We start from the raw sequence: 19,085 nt of genomic DNA on the forward strand, positions 1-19,085 counted from the left end.
ACGAAACCTCAAAACTGAAATAGATGATTCACTTTCCAAGTAAAGTAATAGAAATCAAATTAAGGCCGCTTGAATTCTGAATGAGGTTTAAGCACTCTTTCAAGACCTTAATGAATCCATGTTGGATGCATACTTGTAGTGCACATATTAAATATGAATTTGTTTCCAAAAATGTCTATTTAGCTAAGTATTGAGACAGACTATAGGCAATATGACCCATTTTTTACCAGCTGCTCTGGATGGCTTCTGTAGGTTGTCTTACAAATGACACAATTTTGTGATCAATTCTTAATTATAACAACACAAAGTCCTAAGCTGGGGTACATTTCAAGATCAGCAATGTTCCTCTTTTATCCTATTAACACCAACTATAAATTCAGTTCTAAACCTCTACCTCATTACATTAAATGTAACATACAATAAAAAATTGGTACCTGTACTGTTGGATAACTTTGTCCCTTCAACTGCTAAATCCTGAAGTTTAAGGATACAGCTGACTCTCTACAGACTTTGATAAAACCTGGACAACAGGTTTCAAGAAAGTGTTTGGTAAGTAATAACTTAAATTTAAATTTTTCACATACGTGCCACTTTCTAGCCGCATAACATCCTAACAATCAAAATTTAAATACAGCAGAAAAACAAATTCTTAAGCATGTGGGTCCCAAAACCTTACCTATCCTGCTGCAAATGGTAACCAGCAATTCACCCACTGTTTTAGAATCATCCACCATGACTGTTTTCACTGAACCATCCAACATCCGTATTTTCTGAGGTCTCTGTTTCTTTTTGTACTCCAATATATCCTAGGAAGTAAACACAACTGTTTCTAAATGCTTTTGGAAGCCACCACAAACCAACCCACAACCTCAGATGCCTAAAACAGGATTCCTTTCCTGCCCTCCAAGCTGGATTTTTCCTTTGTTACAGAATAGGCAAACGTGCTCATTTAATAAACTTGAGAAGTGACTACTTTTAGATCTGCCAATGTCATTTTTCAAGAATTGTCCTAAGTGGCAAGACCTAGTCAGGGCAGAACAGACCAAAGCACCTTTGTGCTGTGAAATCTAGTGCAGCATTTCAAAAGGACTCCAACGCTGTGGCCGTAGCAAAGCTGGCCACGACATGAGCCAGTCTCACCTCACCACCTCAAGTATACAAGAAACCAACTCTAACACAAGGTCATGTCAAATAAAAAGCATATAACAAAAGTTGTTTCTCAATTTTCTGGTAGTCATTCTGTGAAGACACTACTGACCACAGTAGCTCACAGCCACAACCTGAATGCAGGAAAAAACTGACATCGGAGGCAGAGCAAGGAGGAGGACTGGGTCAAGCTCAGGAGCAGACTCAAGACCCTCCTAACCCCTCCAAATGCCAAACATTCTTCTTGCTATTTAGGAAACAAGTCTTCTAAGAACATGGTGATGAAGGAAGCAACAGACTTGCACCATACCCCATTTCTCAGCATGTAATAATCCAGTGTTCTTCCAGCCTCCAGCCATATACCTTTCCGAGGATCATCATCTGACAAGAACAATCCATAGTCAGAGGCTGTGGAACAGAACAGACAGAGACACACTGAAAAATATCAAACCTAATAAAGCCAACGTGGTTTTACTCAGGGCTATTCAGCTTCAGGGTTAAAGTCTCCATTACACTTACCTTCCATTCTTAATAAACTTCGATAGAATTTTTCTGCTGTGCTTCATGAAATACTTAGCTTAGCAGCAGATAGCAAAGTACATCAGGCTTTACAGAAGACTCGAACAAAAGCTTCACTATGCCATTACATCTTCACATGTCACATCCACTGCGTATTATAATTGTAACTACTTTTCTTTAAGACCTTCTTAAATGCTCACAGGTCCTGCTTTGGAATTGACTAACCAAAAATACAAGCAAGTTTGGCCTTAACCATAGTGTACTATTTCAAGCAGCAATTCTATTTTCAAAACACAGTTTGCTTTCAACCCTCCACAAAATGAGTTTATTATAAACTTGGGAATCTTTCTGGTATATGATTCAGGTCTAGGTATTTAAAAATAGACAAGGCTTCTAGAATTATATCCACAGCAAACACAGCAAAAACTTGTATCTTTTAAAGGCTGAACAACGTCAATTGATTCTTTCAGAAGGAAATGATAAAATTTTCATTGCCACACAAAAACAAACCCAGGCTTAGGTTTCAAAGACTAAACTCCAGATCCACAAAATGAAATACCATTGCTGTTAATTTAAGGCCTATCCATATGCATGAAGAATCAATACAGATTGTACTTCACAAACAGCCATTCAACAGCCGAGCCTGCTCTGTCTGCAGTCCTGCAGGTTACCCTGGTGCCCCATCTCATGGCCAGCAGGGCAGAGTCTGCTAAAGCAGCTCTGGGCCCCACCTCGGTTACTTTTGGCCACGTGTTAGGACTCTCTGGAGAGAAAGACAGGTAAAAATACCTACAATTCTCTGATAATATTTCATCCTTAAATGCATGCCATGCACAGCAATAATTACCATTTAACAGCATTTACCTTAAACACATGATTACTTACGCAATTATATAAAAGACCTTACACTTAATTGACAGAAGTGCAACTGACTTAGAGATATCCAATTTAAAAGGAAGAACCCTTCCAAAAAAAACTTAGTCAGATAAAAAACTTTCCCTGCTGACCTTAATAAAAAACTCCCCTGAAAGATCAAGTGATCTGTACATATAAGGATTTTTATGATACAGATTCAATACAGAATTACTTCTGTAAGATTTTAGAATTTGTGCCTATAAATAGGTTGGGACCTTTAGAAGCGAAGTGCCTTGCACAGAGCACAGAAGTCCCAAGGAAGCACAGACTGCTCTGATACTCGTTTGTGGTGCATGCACCTGGTAATGAAACAGCAGGAGCTGTGCAACCTGCACATGAAAATCATGTGCTGGGACTAGCCTTGTGGCAGATGTGAAATGTGCACAGCTGACAGCTGTAGGTACACTTTCTGTTGTGCAGAACCAGTTTGTCAACTGTACTGCACCACTGTGAGTCTTCTGAATCAACAGGCAAACACACACATTTTAACAGTCACCAAGAAAGGGAAAGGATATGTTGGAAACATTTCTGTTCATCACTCAACTTCATTTTTTGAAGTTCGTAATTGCACTGCAATCACAAGTAAAGGAAAAGCCCCATTATAAAGTCTGAGAACTCCTTGGCTTTTCTTTGAGGTCTATAATGTTCAGGGATATTTATCACTCAACTTCTCCAAATTCAACAGCTGTCGACAATCACTGCCTTGAGACACCAGCATGGTAAAAATGCACACCTTTTATCTGAAAACTGAAGCTCTGTAACTAGATTTCCAAAGGATTCCTGCAAGGAGAAGCCATTCTCAGTAATAGTAATGAAGTCCATCACTAGTAAGTTTTTCTAACAATTCAGACCAGATTTTTGAAATGGCTGTAAGGGTTGAGAGCTTAAACTTCAACAAACAACCTGCTTTAAGAATTGCATTCTGGTAGCATTATGTACAATGCAGCACCAAAGAGCTTTGAAGTATCTGAATTTTTTGACAACTTTGGCTGTGTTAAAACCAGATCTTTTGCCCATGGTGTTGCCCAGCCTGTATTCACCTAATTGGCTCAATAGGTACAGAGACAGTTACCTCTGATTAACATGTAGCACCATGGTAGCACCACTACGGTATGCACAGCATGGTGATGATTTCAGTTATTAACCAGTTTCAAACATTTCTCTTTGCACATTTTGGAGGCATCCAGCCATTCTTTTGTAATTCGTGTTGTCCCTTCCTTTGCGGAGGCACAAAATAAGTCTGTGCAGATTTTCTTAGAAAACATTGCCAGAAACACCGCTTTAAGTAGGTAATACCAAAAAAATAAAGCTCTCCAAGCAGGAGAGCAGTTTCTCATCTTTTAGGCAAACAAGATATTTATTTAAGAAATCCAAGTTTCACTAAAAACATCCATTGTGGGAAAACCTTTGCAGGGCTTTGTCAGGACCAAAGGAAGAAAAACAACTCAGCTCCTCCTTTCTGTTGCTTAAAAATCTGTCTGCGCTTGCTTCCTTTCACTCCAGAGCCCTACAACTTAAATAAATAATAATAAAAAACCCCACAACAACCAACCAAACCCTCCAACACAAAAAATAAATGAAGAAACAGGACAATGTCATGGGTTTATGTCCAATGAACTGAACAAGGACAAATTCAGGAACTCACCTTGCCCTGTTTGAGCCTCTGGCACTCGCTCACGAATAACTCTGCAGGCATCGTACACAGCCGTGGATGGTTCAAACTGCATCGTCTTCACCACATTGCAGTGACGGACACAGATCTTCAAGGAAAGGGCTACCATGGTGCCAAGTCACTTGCAGGTTGCCACTAAAGTACCTGAAAAAGCAGTAATGGCATTGTTGCTTACAGTTTTCCATTTAATGCTTTAACATAACTCAGCTTTTCATTAAACAAATGAAACCAGTTCAGTAGAATTATGTTTATTCAAATGCATTTCTATTTAAAGTCTCATTTAGTATCATCAAGCTAGAAACTAGCCAAAACATGTATTTTTCTTGGTATAATGGAAATTCATTTTTCAAAAACTTGTGTACACATACTACATGTTCATACTTTCGTTGAGGTAGGTTGAAATGGTGCGTTAAAAACCGACACACTTATTGGGTATATCAGCAACATATTTACTGCTGACAGAAAATTATTTTTCTCTCCCCACACATTATTATTAGATCATTCAGACTGGCTGGTAGCCAACAGCTTAAAATAACTACTTCATCAAAAGCAGGATTTTCTTAGCCCATAACTACTCTTTCCTGAAGATTCTGAAGTGTGCAATATAGTGTTATGGTTTTTCTCAAGTCTCCACATAGACCTGCTAGATGTTTTTAGACTGTTGCACAGCTACGGAGAGCTTCAAGAACGAGTTATTTTTCATTTCAGAAACTACACCAAATCTGACAGCATTTTTTTTACAGAAACAGAAAGCTACAGATGCTTTTTGTATTGTTTCATTTTGTAGATAGTCTGGGTTTTGTCTCCAATGTCTTCCCTTGCTGTTTTAACAGTCCAAAGCACTTTTCCATCACTAGACTTTCCACAATGATCTCCAAGAACTCTTCAGAACTTCAATCCTTTCTCTATAAATACAGAATTCACTAGAATTCCCAAACAATTTCTGCATAAATTTATGTGTGTGTTTTTAAATGGGAGTTTCCCCTGGAACAGTGGCCTGCAGCAGCGGTTTTCCTTTGTTTCCTCAGACTCTGATTCTTATCCACACAAGCCTTCAACCTGCTCACAGCAGTTCTTCAGATACACCTCTTGGCACCCCTCTCCTGATGTAGAGGGTAACACTTTCCCTTCTCTCCTGTCCCTTCTGAAGTGCTGGTGGGCATCGAGAGCCACACTCCAGCCATGGGAATCATCTCACCAGGTTTCAGTAAAACCAACCAGGCCACGGCCTTCTATAAGCAAGGCGTACTCTTGTTTGTGTGACACAATGCTCTACTGGCTAATTTAAAAACAAGCAGGGGTCCTGTTCCTCAGAGAAAGTTCTTTCAAAAGGACATTGTTTAGGTTTCCAGCTTTTTAATATTTTCACTTTGTGATCATGTACCATAAACGTGTGTCACAAAGAACATCAGAAGGCAGCCCAGCACTGCAGAAGGTGCCTTGTGTTGCACAATGATGCATCCCTATGCTGTCCCTGCCAGATGCTCATTTATTCCATCCTGACAATGCTCCATCAAAATGGAGTCCACAACATCCTAAGCTGCTCCATTTTTCTTTTTACTATTTCTACATTTTGGATGGTTCTCCCTTCACACAAGTTTTCAACTTAGGTTCTCCACTCAGCAAAAGAATACTTTTTTCCTTCCCTAGGTAAACAGACATGCAAATTTATCCCTGGTATCTTTAATGCACTTTTACACTTTAATGCACAGTAACAGAACCTGTTACTGTGTCCTCCCCCACCACCACTCCTCTTTTTTTTTTTTTTTCCCCAGGGTCAAATTCAACCCAAAGAAGGAAGGACCTAAATATGTCAGTGGTCTGGTTCCCTTCAGTTCAGTGCTCTTGGTTTCAAACACACCAAAGGATGCTTCATCTGGAAAAGAGCTCATGACTTATCAGCTTCCTCCAACACTGTGTTCTCAAACTCAAGAGAACGGTTTTCATTTGCCTCCTCCAGATTATCCGCACGCTCTAAATCTCCCCACTTAGCTTTCAGTAAAAAATGGAACAGGCAGTTTCCATCTCCTGGGTAACAGCCAGAACAGGACAGCTGTTTTTTCTCAAAAGAACTAAGAACTTGGTCAAGAAAAAGGGCTGAGATCACAGAGAAAAACAAGGGGAAAATATCTTCCACATTCCCTTTATCTTCTATACATTGACTCACACCACATTTAAATATTTCTCTGTGGAAGTAATGGACTCCCTGTGCTTCACCCAAAATCACTCAGTCTGTGGAATGGCTGACCAAAAGTTTAAAGGATCCTGGAAATTAAGAAAAATCTACATGAAACCGTTTGCCTTATACTGTCTAATTCTCTGTGAGTAATAAAGCAGGAAATTTCTAAATCAGACTGTGACCGATCTGCGCTTGTAAGGCGGGAGACTGGAATAATAAATTATGAACCTGACAGCTTTGGGAAAGATAGCAGCAGCTTCAAGCTGTTAAAAAAGCCACCGAGCATAACAGAGAACCCAGTGCCTGCAGATATATATCAGAGTGTGCATGTCTGGAAGGCCTGGGGCTGAACCATCACAGGGCTCACATTCTGGAAAATCTGAACAAAACCAAATTCTAACCAGTGCTTGAATTAAGATGAGCAGGCCTCAGTGTGCTCACAGAGATACCTTGCCAACAAACCAAACAAGCACAAATACTTCAAACACATATTATCCAAGATAGTAAGATATCAGGTAAAGAAATAAGATATTATCCCAAGATGTTATCAAGGACTGTAAAGTAAAACAAGAATGAGGCAGCACTGTGGTTCTTTAAAGTAACTTCAAGCAGGAGGAACGTGTGCCTCTGGGTTAAGGAGTGATTATAATACATGATTAGGCAGAACATCTATGGCAGGAGCAGGAGGGGAACACTGTCCCAGCTGGGTCACCATGGTCCCTGCACCTTGGCAGGACAAAGCTTGAGCAGACACTTCCACTCCATTTGCACAGCCCTCCTGCAAGTCACAGCTGAGTTACCCCATCCTTCCCCAAAGCTCTTTGCCTGCATACATTCTCACTAGAGCTAGGATGCTGTTACTACTAAATTACAAAAGGTGCGGGCTTAGAAGCAGATACATACTTCATAAGCAGTCAAAATATTTTTCTTTAATGATTTCTCTTCATTAAAAAAAGCTTTCTGAAAATCTAAGGACCAATATTTACCAAACTAAATATCTTGTCATATCTTGTAATATAGGTATTTTCAGTGAAACAATTTGAACATTAAATAAAAAAAATGTTCTTTGATGAAAGTCTAATACATATTAAAAGATATTAAGTATATTTTCTCTGAAATGAGATAAATCTGTAAATTGCCTATTGCAAGACACAAACTAATAATGTGAACAAAAGCTCCAACATGTTTGTTTGAGAAATGTCCCCAAATTAGCAGGAAGAAAGTTGATGCCAGAACATCCCCACCCTTAATGTTCACTGGAAATTAATTTAAAACTGCTTTTCCTCCTGGTGTCATTCAAGAGGAGTAAAACAGAACTAACCAACACCTAGTAGGACTGCCAAAGCAGAGTAACAAATGAATTCATTCATATCCTACTGCACTTCTTCCTCCATCAGTCCCAAAAGTAATTTCCAGAAAAGTTTTTTCTAACTAAAAAGTAATTTGTACACACTGTCTGTACTACCATAGTAAATGAACAGCTTTTGCATGGATTTACTCTCAAACTTCCTTGTCCCACTTCTACTTCACCAACAAATGGCTCTCCCAACCAGCTCCTTAAAAAGCCTTCTGTAACAGGATGCAAAATTGAGTTGTCTGCTGTTTGTGAATGCATCTATGTTAAAATATTAAAAGTATTGAGATGGATGACACACATATGATCAAGTTCAGACTTTCCCTAGTTAGAGAGCTTCCATGATTTTTTGTCAAGCTCAATAAGTGAGGGCTAAATCAGTGTAGGATCCAACTCTACACTACTGAAAATTTCACAAGTCAAATCAACACTCTGAATGCAAGCGTCAGATAATGTACAAACCAGATCTCTTTGATGAGATAACCAACATGATAAAATTACAGAAAATTCCAGAAAAGATTTCCCAAGAAACTAAATTGTACCTGAGAGTCCAGCTCTGCTAGACTGGGAAGGTGGCACTGACCTCATCAGCTGCTGGACAGACACAGACCAAGGCAAGGGGCAGCAAAGTTATCTCAACAAGCACTTCACAAGGCCCCTCAAGAGACATTTAACACAACGTAAATGGCTGTTTCTCCCAGTACTTACAAGGACAGAAGTCTGCATCATGTAATTTCAACAGGAATCAACTATAATCAAGTCAAAAGCATAAAATAAAACAAAACACCAGAATAAAGATGCATGAGAGAAAGGGGACCTTAGAGGGGAGACCAATTAGTGCACACTGACCTCCCTGATCATTTACCTGCTTACTTGGCTGAATTTGTACCATCCCTACCCTCATATCTGTGGCGTCTGAGCTGATGAGGCCATGATTTTATCTGTATATTCTGAACTGCAGTGCTAAGCAAACAGAGAATGCAAAATGTCAGCTCAGTGCTATGAGGGTATGTGCATTTCACTTCCTCAGCCAACTGAGTGTTGAGGTAACGCAAAGCCCCAAAACCGCCTGCATTTCAAAACCAAGCAAAGGTGGAACAGCCACCACTGACACTGCCAAACACAGACCACGCCCATCCAGTTAAAGGAAAGTTGTCGCTGCCAGCGCTATGGTTAAAAGCAAAGCTCTGCCATGGTTTAGTAAAGGTCTATCTCCCTGGAGATATTTCTTAACTGGTTCATTCAAGCTTGAGCAAACACAAATCTAGGTCGTGAGACTGTCGCAGCCTAGAAGCCTGAATGTGTACATGCTAGTCAAGGCAAAGCTACGTGTTTTTATACTACACTGACTTCGTAACAAAATTCAGTGGAACAAAAGTCCTCCATTCTTTTCAGTATTCCAAACTGGGCACCAGCAATACAGGACACATGACATTTCCTGTTGCTCACAGAGGTTGAGCATCTAATTCTATTGTACACATCAAATATTTGTTTAGTGGACTGGTGCCTGCTAAGACCCCCATGAGCAAAACGCGCTCTGAAGCACAAACCCAGTTGAATTGATAGCTTTGGATACTTCCAAAATTATGAATGCAAATGAAAGCATCATCCTTCAAAAACGCAGCATAATGGAGCCACAAGGCACACAGACAGGTGGCTGATTGCAGAGGCATAGAGAGCAACAACACCCATTTTACTCTAAACTCACAATGGCACCTTTGTCAGCATCCTACCATAAAAGAGGTGACACGGCATCCTTCAAGGAGCCCTCTCTTCAGTGCTCCTTGGCTGTCAATTTGTGACTCATCTATACCATAATGCTCTCAACAGGGCTTAAGGGCTGCCATTAATAGACTTTCTTAGAAAACTATACTGATTCTCCACCAGAGCAGGGTACAGGAATTAAACTATCATCTGTGGGTTGTATGCCTGAAACGTATACCCACAGCACAGCCATCATCAACTCCTTGCTGGACAAGACACTGTGAAGATGTCATCAGTGGTTGTTGCCACTCCACTGGGAACTGTGTAGTGAGGTGCTTTTAGGGATAACTATCACTCATGCACAAATAGCACACTTGTAAACACTGGACTGGAAGGTCTCTTGTCAGTAAGATTAGAATCTCTTCTGCTCAGAAAGGAAACAAAACAATATCTCTCAGTTTCCCTCTCATTAGCTTAAAGATGAAGACAAGAGCAGTAAACCAACAGAGTAAAAGTTGATGTTCTAAATGGGCAGTAAGTACAAAGATATCAATTTGGAGGGTCCAGGAGTAGCCTGACAACCTCAGACATCACACGCTGTCTGGGGTGGCTCATCAGAGCTCTTGAAGCTTGAACAAGCAACCAAAAAAGCATAACCCTTCCTTTCATTGGTTAAATACAAGGAATTTAACACTGCACAGCACTAAACATTGCTTATTCTGTTTGCAAGTACGCACAGACAAAATGCAAGAACTCTCACATGACCCCCTGCCCAAGCACTATGGCTGTACACAACACACCACACATGCTGATAAGTGTACCTTAAAAACCTTCAAGAATCACAGGAAAAACTCACTGCATTTATCTGTAGCATGTAGTACTAAATATTACAAACTACTTGGAAAAAAAAAATCCCTACAGCAAACCAAAGATGAACCAGGACAAGCTTTGAAAGATTACAATGAGAGCAGTATGTAATTACTAGTCAGCATTAATAGATACCATTCTCAGTTCACGCTTTATAGTCTGCAGCAACAGCATTTCTTTTGCTAAGAACCCAGTGAGGAAGTTCCCTCAAGCAGAGTTATGTAAGAGACCAAAATATTTGGGTCTAATTAAGAGTTGTTTATAGGACAGTCAGCTTATTAGCAACTGAACTTCAGCTTGCTTTTTAAGTCAAAAGGCATATTTGCAAACTAACTTGCTTGCATGTATCTTCAAAAGGAAGTATGAATTACAAGGAACTACAGCAGGAATGTCACTGTCCCAAGCAGAGCTGAAACAGCTTTCAGATAAGATAAGCAAAGGGCTTGACTGGAGCTAGTTGTAACAGAGAAATCACAAGCCTCAGGAGCAAGAGCCTTCACTATGGCAGTCAATGACAGGTCTTTGAAGAGGCTTTCCAGACTTTTTTTACTATTTTGCAAGAACAATGCAAGAAAAAACCAAAACCAGAAACATGAGTTTCTGTAGAAATCAGAAGAGAATCACATCCTTTGGCTAGGTTCCTCTCCCAGAGTCCTTGGGAGGACAGTAGTAAATATATGCATGCACAGACTACTACTAAAATAGTATCTGATGTATAGAAGGCATTCTTATTTGGTGTGGGTTGGGTTGATGGGGGTTTTTTCCTCTTTTTACAGTGTTTGTTGTTGGATTTTGGAGGGGTGCTTTATTTTTTTTAAAGGTTAATCTAGGTCCATCTCAAGCACTGTAACTTGCTTACAGTGCGATATATTCTTATTTGTTTATACAGTTTCAAATATACTTTCTGGTCTCTAGTACCTAGATAAATTATAGGATAAGAAAAATAAACAACAATTGAAAATAGTTCCTATTCTGTGGAAAGGTTTGACTGATAGAAAACTGATTTTCCAAAGCAGCAGATGTGACGATTTGAAACATTTTACAGAGATTCTAAATCAGACTAAGACTAGTTATAGTTTGAACTAAGAAGTGGGCCGTTAAATCCAGGCTGGTACAGTTCTGTGTATTCACACTATTTTCAACTACTGTAATGTTTTGAAGGACAATTTAAAAGTTTTTATGTCTAGGGTCTATAACCTCTGAGCACACTCAATTCAATGCTTTCTTCCCCCCCCCCCCACTGAACTAACTGAAGTCACCACTCAAACTTCTGAGCTCCACCTGCCATTTTTGGGACACAAAGTCAGATGTAATAAACCACTTGGAGTTTTTACTTGAGTCATTTAATGACACAGCTAGGATATGACCTCTTGGGCTCACCTGCTGCGGTCTAACTCTTACTCTGCATTTTCTATTTTACTTCCTTTTTTAAGTGACATGTTTTGGCAGAGAAGCAGTATTGCAAAGTTCCAGATAAACTGTCATGGTAAATCATACATGAATTCTTCTTTTGCTTTCCTTCCACCCTCCTGAACACCATCTGATGCTGCCCAGGAATTTTTTATTATTTTCTTTGAGAAGAACTGCAGTCAACAGTTACCTTATACAAATCTACTTGATTATCTGCCTTAGGGAATACGAAGGCAACTAATAGGCTGCTCGAGTTTCTTACAGGCTTTTATAACCAACCTTCCTTATTTGTTACAGATGCTGAACTATTGAATAACATGAAATCCAGTTAGCTACTGAAATCACTGAAGTAAATCCACACTGATAATTCTGATCAGCATCACCATCCAGAATTAGATGGGGTTGAGAAGTCTTCAGAAACAGCTTTGCTACACAGAAGGAAATGAGTAATTTTTTGCCAGTCCTGTGATGGGGTTAATATGGAATCGTTCTTTGCTCTCATTGATTCCATCTGAAATGGTGAATTTAACAGACAATGAAATTGCTCTCAGTAGGTTTTGATCCATTTGTCCCAAAAATCAATTAATACAATCATGTAAAACAGATCGCTTAAATAGGAAGCAAAGCAGAAAAAAATAAACATTTATAAAATGTTATTTGAATGAATGCAATAGTAATCTAGCAAGTCAGCATTCCACTTATTTAAGTAAGCCCAGAAGAACGTGGAGGAATTCACGCAGCTGGTAGTGATGCTGGCAACCAAGGTATGATCTCCACAATAAGCCTCATCTGTTCACCTGTAATCTTCACAAATTCAAGATGAAGGCAAAGGGATTTCTGACTTGGAAAACTGCTATTTCTTGCAGGCCCATTTGAAAAGCAGAAGGCTTGGTAAAGAGCTCACTCATTTAGTAAAAATTCAGGCTGACAGCTTAGAGACTGACTGTCATTTATATTAGGGAAAGCATGGCAAATGGGTCCCAGGCAAAGCTACAGGTACTCTTTAGGCAAGCTAACCCACTTTTTATCTGTTGAAGCAGACAGAATGCACTGAAATCCTTTCTATGTTAAAACAGCCATCTGTTTTAACATACAGAAAAATGAAGTGCACTTGAAAAACACATAGGTCAAGACAAATCCAAATGGTAGCTTGAGCTACCATTTTTATTTATGATAAATAAAATAAATAAGTAAAACTTCAGGATCTGAGTTGGTCAGGAATAGAAATTCTAGCAAAATCACTGACAAAGAAAATACTCATTTACATAGTGTTTTTTGTCCCAGGACAGTGATTTAAACAAACAAATCAAATAAAAAGGCAGCTAAGGGAACAATGAATACTGTCTTCCCCACCAGAATATAAATCCAGAACTTGTCTTAACAGTGCAAACCCCCACCATCCTATTTGCTCAGCATGCAGCCTAAAGCTGACTTCCATAATACACTATGTATTAATATAAACCAGCATTAGATACTGATGATTCTGGTTTTCTCATTAAACCCCACCACTACATGCTGTTTATACAGGTCAGATAACATACTACAGTTACAATAATAAAATACTGGTAAAAAGGTAAAGGAAAACATATTCTGATTATAAACCACTGTGAAAAGTCAGTCAGAACTGAAGAAATGGTAAGTATGTGCAGTAAAGACAAAATCTTAGAATTTACTCTGAGGTAAAAAAACATGGTCACTTAAGAAGCTACTACATTCTAACACAGGATTAAAGAAAACCATAATTAAGAACCAGACAGTATTCATCAGACATAATTAAGATCAGAAAGCATATAAAGAAACCTTATAGCACAATCAACTCTAAAAGGATTATTAAAGTTTCTAATACTTAAGGTATTTGAGTCTCTGATCTGTACAGATATTTTATAGTCATTTCTTTGCTTAGGCACCTCTTACTGTGACTAACATCAAGTATTACTGCAGTTTTTTCAACAACAGACATTTTGGCCAGTCATTTCCAGCTGTGTAAACTTGTGTAAGCAGAACTCTGCTGCCATCATGGGCATCTTTCTTTGAAACAGAATGAAGCAGAGAACAAAGAAATGAGAGTAAAATTACCCAGCTGACACTAAGCCCAAACTAGGCTACGACAAAAAAAAGCCCAGAGGTTCAATCTGGAAGAGTCAACATCAACCTAACAATCAAACTGGCAGCAGTACTTTTGACAGAATTTTTTGCAAGCAAAATGATTCCCTGTTGGAATCCTGATATGAACCACTGAACACGTGGTTATGGCCCGGAGTCAAAATGAAAAAAAACCTCAGAGTGCTTCCTACAGCTATTTTTCAGACTTGAAGATACATTTTAGGTGTCACTTATGCAGAGTGTTACCAGCGTTGAGATTGAAAATAAATTTTTCCTTGCAAAAAACAGGACGAGATCAGTGATCCTAGTGATTCAATTCAATTCAACTTCTTTTTTTTCCTCCTGCACAAAATGTTATTGAAAAGGCCTCAGACAGGAATCATAGCATGGAGTTCTTTGGCAAAAAAGGTACACAACAACTCACTGGAAACGACTGGCCAAAGAGACACTTGCAGTAACAATCTTGAAAAGCCATCAAGTGAACCACCTTAACTATGATACGCAATTCCTCTCTGAATCTTTCGATATTGCTTGTTGGAAGTTCCAGAAGAGGCAGATTGTCCAGGGTCAGAAGAGGAATCAAGTCCAACAGAACAATTCCCTTAATGGCATTTCTTCAACCTTTGCTTTACACGGTTATAGGCACTGAACTATAACAGGCAGCTGAGCTGGATTAGCATGTCAGAAGCCAAGACACTGGACACTGCCTAAGGTCAGTAAGAATACCTGTGAATGTGAAGTGTTTTCTGAAACTTGAACTATTACTGTCTTATTCTCCTACAGCAGACTAAACCAGTTTTTAAAAACCCAAGTATGCAAAAGAAATAAGAGGAACAGCCTACATAAACTCAAATAGCTCAACAGGTTGGGTTTTTTTCTTCATCAGCATTCATGTAAGTTCACTACATTAGCACACTTTTTGCCAAATAATACTTACTGGAGAATTCAAAATAAAGCCAAGCACTACTTAAACCTAAATTATCATTAAGTTGTTTCTGCCCCTTAAACACTCAGGTCTCCATCCCATCTACTGTAGTATTATCCAGACAATTTTTTCTCACACGCTATCACAATTTGGTATCAACATGAGATTAATACAAGTTTTTTAGAGATAACCACTTTAGCAATTTTCATGTCATGGAAATAGAAAAGGGTTTACAGTAAAACAATTAAAATAATAAAACCTGCATGTCAGTGAAGACAGCAATTGTAATCCAACATCCACCCCTCATTAGAAAGGTGGTCACGTGTAACTTGTCATCACATCCCGGCAATGCTGGAAAACTACAGGAAACAGCTCACACAGTCTACAACTCAGATGGTGCCATGCCAAGGAGAAAAACACCAGAAAGATCATGCAATCTCCTTCCAATGGGTTTAAATAGCTACTAAAAAACCTTTTCTTGCTCTTCCAACCTCAATCACCTACTTGAGATTTACCACACGCACATAGAGTTTACCACACACATATTACCAGTCATAGTTTACAATTTTTAGAATACTAATGCTTTGGCTGATGCTACTGCAGCAAGGTTGCACTCAAGTGCATGCTCCCTTCATTTTCTGATGCCAGCACCTGAAGAGAGAGGGAAGGGAAGGAACAACAAGGTGTCTCAAAATGTAACTATTTCACGCCAGCTCTAAACATTTTTTTTGAACCTCGGGTTTGGGAAGAGATGTCAGACTCTGATTTTTAATTACTAAATTATTTTTCATTAAAAAAGAACCCTTCCTCCAAAAAAAAAAGAAACAAACAAGGAACAGCTAGTCAAAAGAGCTTTGAACAACTAATAGAGGGATAAAGAGGAAAAAAGAAGAAAAAAAAAAGTAGCTGAGGGAAGGAAAAGTCCATAGCTATAGACTGCAGAAAGCTCAGTTACTACCAGAACCAGCAACACTAATGAAAACAGAAAAGCTGAGTAAGAAGAGTGTGTTAGCACCTATCAAATCAATATCTCTGTCACAGCCACAAAACAGGACAACACAAGAGACTGAGCTCCAGCTTTAGGAGTACTCCATACCCTCAAGGGATGCTCACAACTACTGGATAAGGAAGGACAGAAATCAGAAGCTGGTGTAAGCCTTATGAAAATTTATGAAGAGGGTTAAGTTTGAGAAAAACCTAGATTTCAGAAGGGACCAGGACTGAACCCCAAATCATCCACTGCTTCTACAACAGAGACAGAGGAACAAAGAAATCATGAAACATGGCTGAACTTCCATCAGGCTGTTATAGTGTGTGCAAACATTTTATGTCCATTAGGTTATACTTAGTCTAGTACACTGCCAACTGTGCTAATCTGAAGTCACACCTCCTCCTACACCAAATGTGCTCAAAAAGAGCACATCCTATCAATAAGCTTGACATCAGCTTGGCAGACTTAAAATGGCAGAAGCTGAATTTATATATTTTGTTATTGTTTTTAGCAAAGCCTATTTCAAGATGTACCTAAACACCTTCATTTAACCCTGTCCTTAGACATATTTGACACAAATTGACATGTTTAATTATAGGCTGCTTTGAAACTTTTCTGAAGACATTTTTCAAAGATGGAGAATTGCAGGACAAAATTCCATTAGCGACCTTTCAGTATTTCATTTCCAGATGAGCAGTCAAAGCCAGAGACACATTTAGAACACTAATGTGGACAAGGTCAAAGTAATTCCAACAGATTAAGAACATGGGGTGAGATTTATCAACATTTTGCCCAGAGCCAATTTTCCCACTTAGTGACATTGTCTTCTGAGAGCATTACAGTACAGAAATGGTAATGTATCTGTGAAGTTCATCTAGTAATGATTTTTCCTTGTTCTTTTTACCACCTCTTACACGTATTCAGATGAAAGACTTCAGTCATCTTCGCAGTTGTTTGTCTCATACCAATGAAAGGCATGGCCCTTTTTCCTAAGGCTTAGAGAAATCACTTAATACGTGATCATATTCTCCAGTCTCCCTGGCAACTGTTTCAAAACAGTCAGTGCCCGTCATAGGTTAATCTCCAGGCTGTTAATTACAATATTTACTTGGCACTTCAACATTCATACATCACATTTATTTTTCAGCTCAATTTCTCTCTTTGTAAACACAGCCACATAAGTATATATTTCACATACTCTCTACAGAAAATTTTATACTAATGTCTACAAGCTTTGAAATTACTGTAGGTTTTATGTCACTATATGCACAACAAAGAAAATTAAACAGGACCTTACCTCAAAATTCAACTTCATTTAAGAGAAAATAACTTCGTCTGAAAGTACTGTTTGATCACATGGAAGGCTTGCAGCAACCAAGTCTGTAACACAAAATACAAACAAGTTACTTTCTTATCCCCAGTTCAACAATTTCTGTTTTTCAAGTATCTTCTCTGTCAACACACTGGAAAGAAAACAACTCAGGAAGTTGTAAGTTTCCTTTTCTCTTCGGCAGTCAGAATTTGCATTGCCAAAATGTCTTTGTGCTCAAGAAAGTAAGTTTCATTCCAGATTTCTAAATTACTCACACATATGAGCTGATAATAAATGAATTCATGAGTTTTTACAGGTAAACACTTTGAAACTGCCTAGTCAATTATGAAAACTCTTGTAGCAAAAATCTGATAACATAAATTAAACTATCACACTGACCTCTCAAAACCATTTATTTTGCATTAACTGTGCTTTTCCAAGGTTTACTGATCCCCTGTGTGGAATAACAGTCTAAAGCACCACAGCTCAGGCCTCTCTGGGCAATCTCCCTTCTGAAAGTATGATCACAAAAAAAAAGGTAAAAATGGAGTTTTGTTTTTAAAAGATGACAAACTGTTTCAAGGCTTTGGCTGTTTTGAGGAGGTGGGTTTTCTTGTTTGGATATTTTCAGGCTTTGTTTATTAGATTTTGCTTTCTTTTTTCCCCCCCAGGTTTCTTAGGATCATTAGTCAGTTTTTACTCTAAACGAAAGCTAATACATCATAGTGGTTTATTACTCGCGAGGATGGGCAAATCAGTTTGCACACAAACCATTTAGCAATTCTGGACCCCCACAGTGCTCTGAAATAAAAACCAGCTTCTCTCCCAGTATCTCCAAACACCTCCAGGCACAGTACAACTCAGGCCTAAGTCTTGCTGCTAGCAAAGTTTGTGCCCCATGTGTTCAGTCATGGAAGGCTTTCACTCCATTTTTATATCTCCTGGGCAACCTAAAAATTCAAATGAATTTCTGATCCACAGCAGCTATCCAAATTTGAAACCAGTTTATGCATCAATTTAGAAAGGCCAGGATGTTAAAGAATAAAGTTATACTTCCGTACAGCCACACAGCAGGGAATGCCTTTTGGCTGAGAAAAGCCCACAGCAACAAAAGAATTCTTGCAAATTTTAACCAACCAGAGCTGGCAAAAAATGCTTCTGATAAAACAAATTCATCACTGACTGTTTTTCTTGTCTTGGTTGGTTAGAAAAGTGATTTTTTGCTTTCTGTGGACTTTTAAGCAACATCAGCTCTATGCCAACACACCTATTAACTACAGATCAACAGATTTAATGCAGGCCAAAGTAAACGCAATATACTTAAGACAACTATTTCAGCACCCAACTGATCACCTGCACCTGCAATAAAATTGGCAATGCAGTAGTTTGCTACTTTGAAATTTAGATCCCTGATCGCACTCACCCAACTTTTAAAAGCCTGCCAAGTCTCCAGTAATGCTCAAATAATGTACAATTACATACAGTTAAAGGTATGCCAGCAGCCTGCACCTCATGGGTTCCCACTGAAATACAAGGTCAGGATAAATGCAAGCTCAGCACACAGAATATCTGTGTATCTGATTCATTCCCTTAGGTGCCTGTATCAATGCATAAAGGATTGATCTGCAAGATAGTATCTGTATTGCAGTAACACGCCAAACTGCTTTTCAGTACACCCCATAAACTCACCAGCCACCCCACTTCCTGGACATCACTACGTCCTTCTCTATGCTTGCGCATATTTAAAGTTCTAAAATTTGCATCAAGTGCAGTTGTGAAGTAGTTCAGTCACTTGCAACTGCTACCTTTGCTCTCAGTCCTTTGTTAACAAAGACACCAAAAGCCCTTTCAAGTCCCCCTGTTCTCTTAAGCACAAAGCACCAGCTGGAAGCATCTCCACCTCTGCTCAGAACCACCCTAAGTGAAGGCTGACACTTTCTGGACCCATATCAAAAACTGAATGCCTGTGGAACATACCACATCTAGGA

General features: G+C 38.9%; 1 protein-coding gene across 5 annotated transcripts in view; it reads right to left on the reverse strand.

Moving 5' to 3' along the window:
* The window catches only part of TLN2 (talin 2), a 138,925-nt gene that overhangs the window by 79,810 nt on the left and 40,030 nt on the right, over positions 1-19,085 (reverse strand). For 4 of the 5 annotated variants that reach the window (XM_066196708.1, XM_066196710.1, XM_066196711.1 and 1 more), the window contains 4 exons: positions 17,083-17,165; positions 4,226-4,396; positions 1,457-1,554; positions 677-806 (listed from right to left, as the gene is read on the reverse strand). In XM_066196708.1, the coding sequence (XP_066052805.1) occupies positions 677-806; positions 1,457-1,554; positions 4,226-4,361 (364 nt within the window). In that variant the 5' untranslated portion in view covers positions 4,362-4,396; positions 17,083-17,165. The remainder of the gene's footprint in view (positions 1-676; positions 807-1,456; positions 1,555-4,225; positions 4,397-17,082; positions 17,166-19,085) is intronic. The other variant, XM_066196713.1, reaches the window with a different exon arrangement.

The sequence above is a fragment of the Chamaea fasciata genome, unplaced genomic scaffold (genome assembly GCF_029207755.1).
Source record: "Chamaea fasciata isolate MVZ Bird 193981 ecotype frontalis unplaced genomic scaffold, bChaFas1.0.hap1 SCAF_14, whole genome shotgun sequence".
Taxonomy (NCBI): Eukaryota; Metazoa; Chordata; class Aves; order Passeriformes; family Sylviidae; genus Chamaea; species Chamaea fasciata.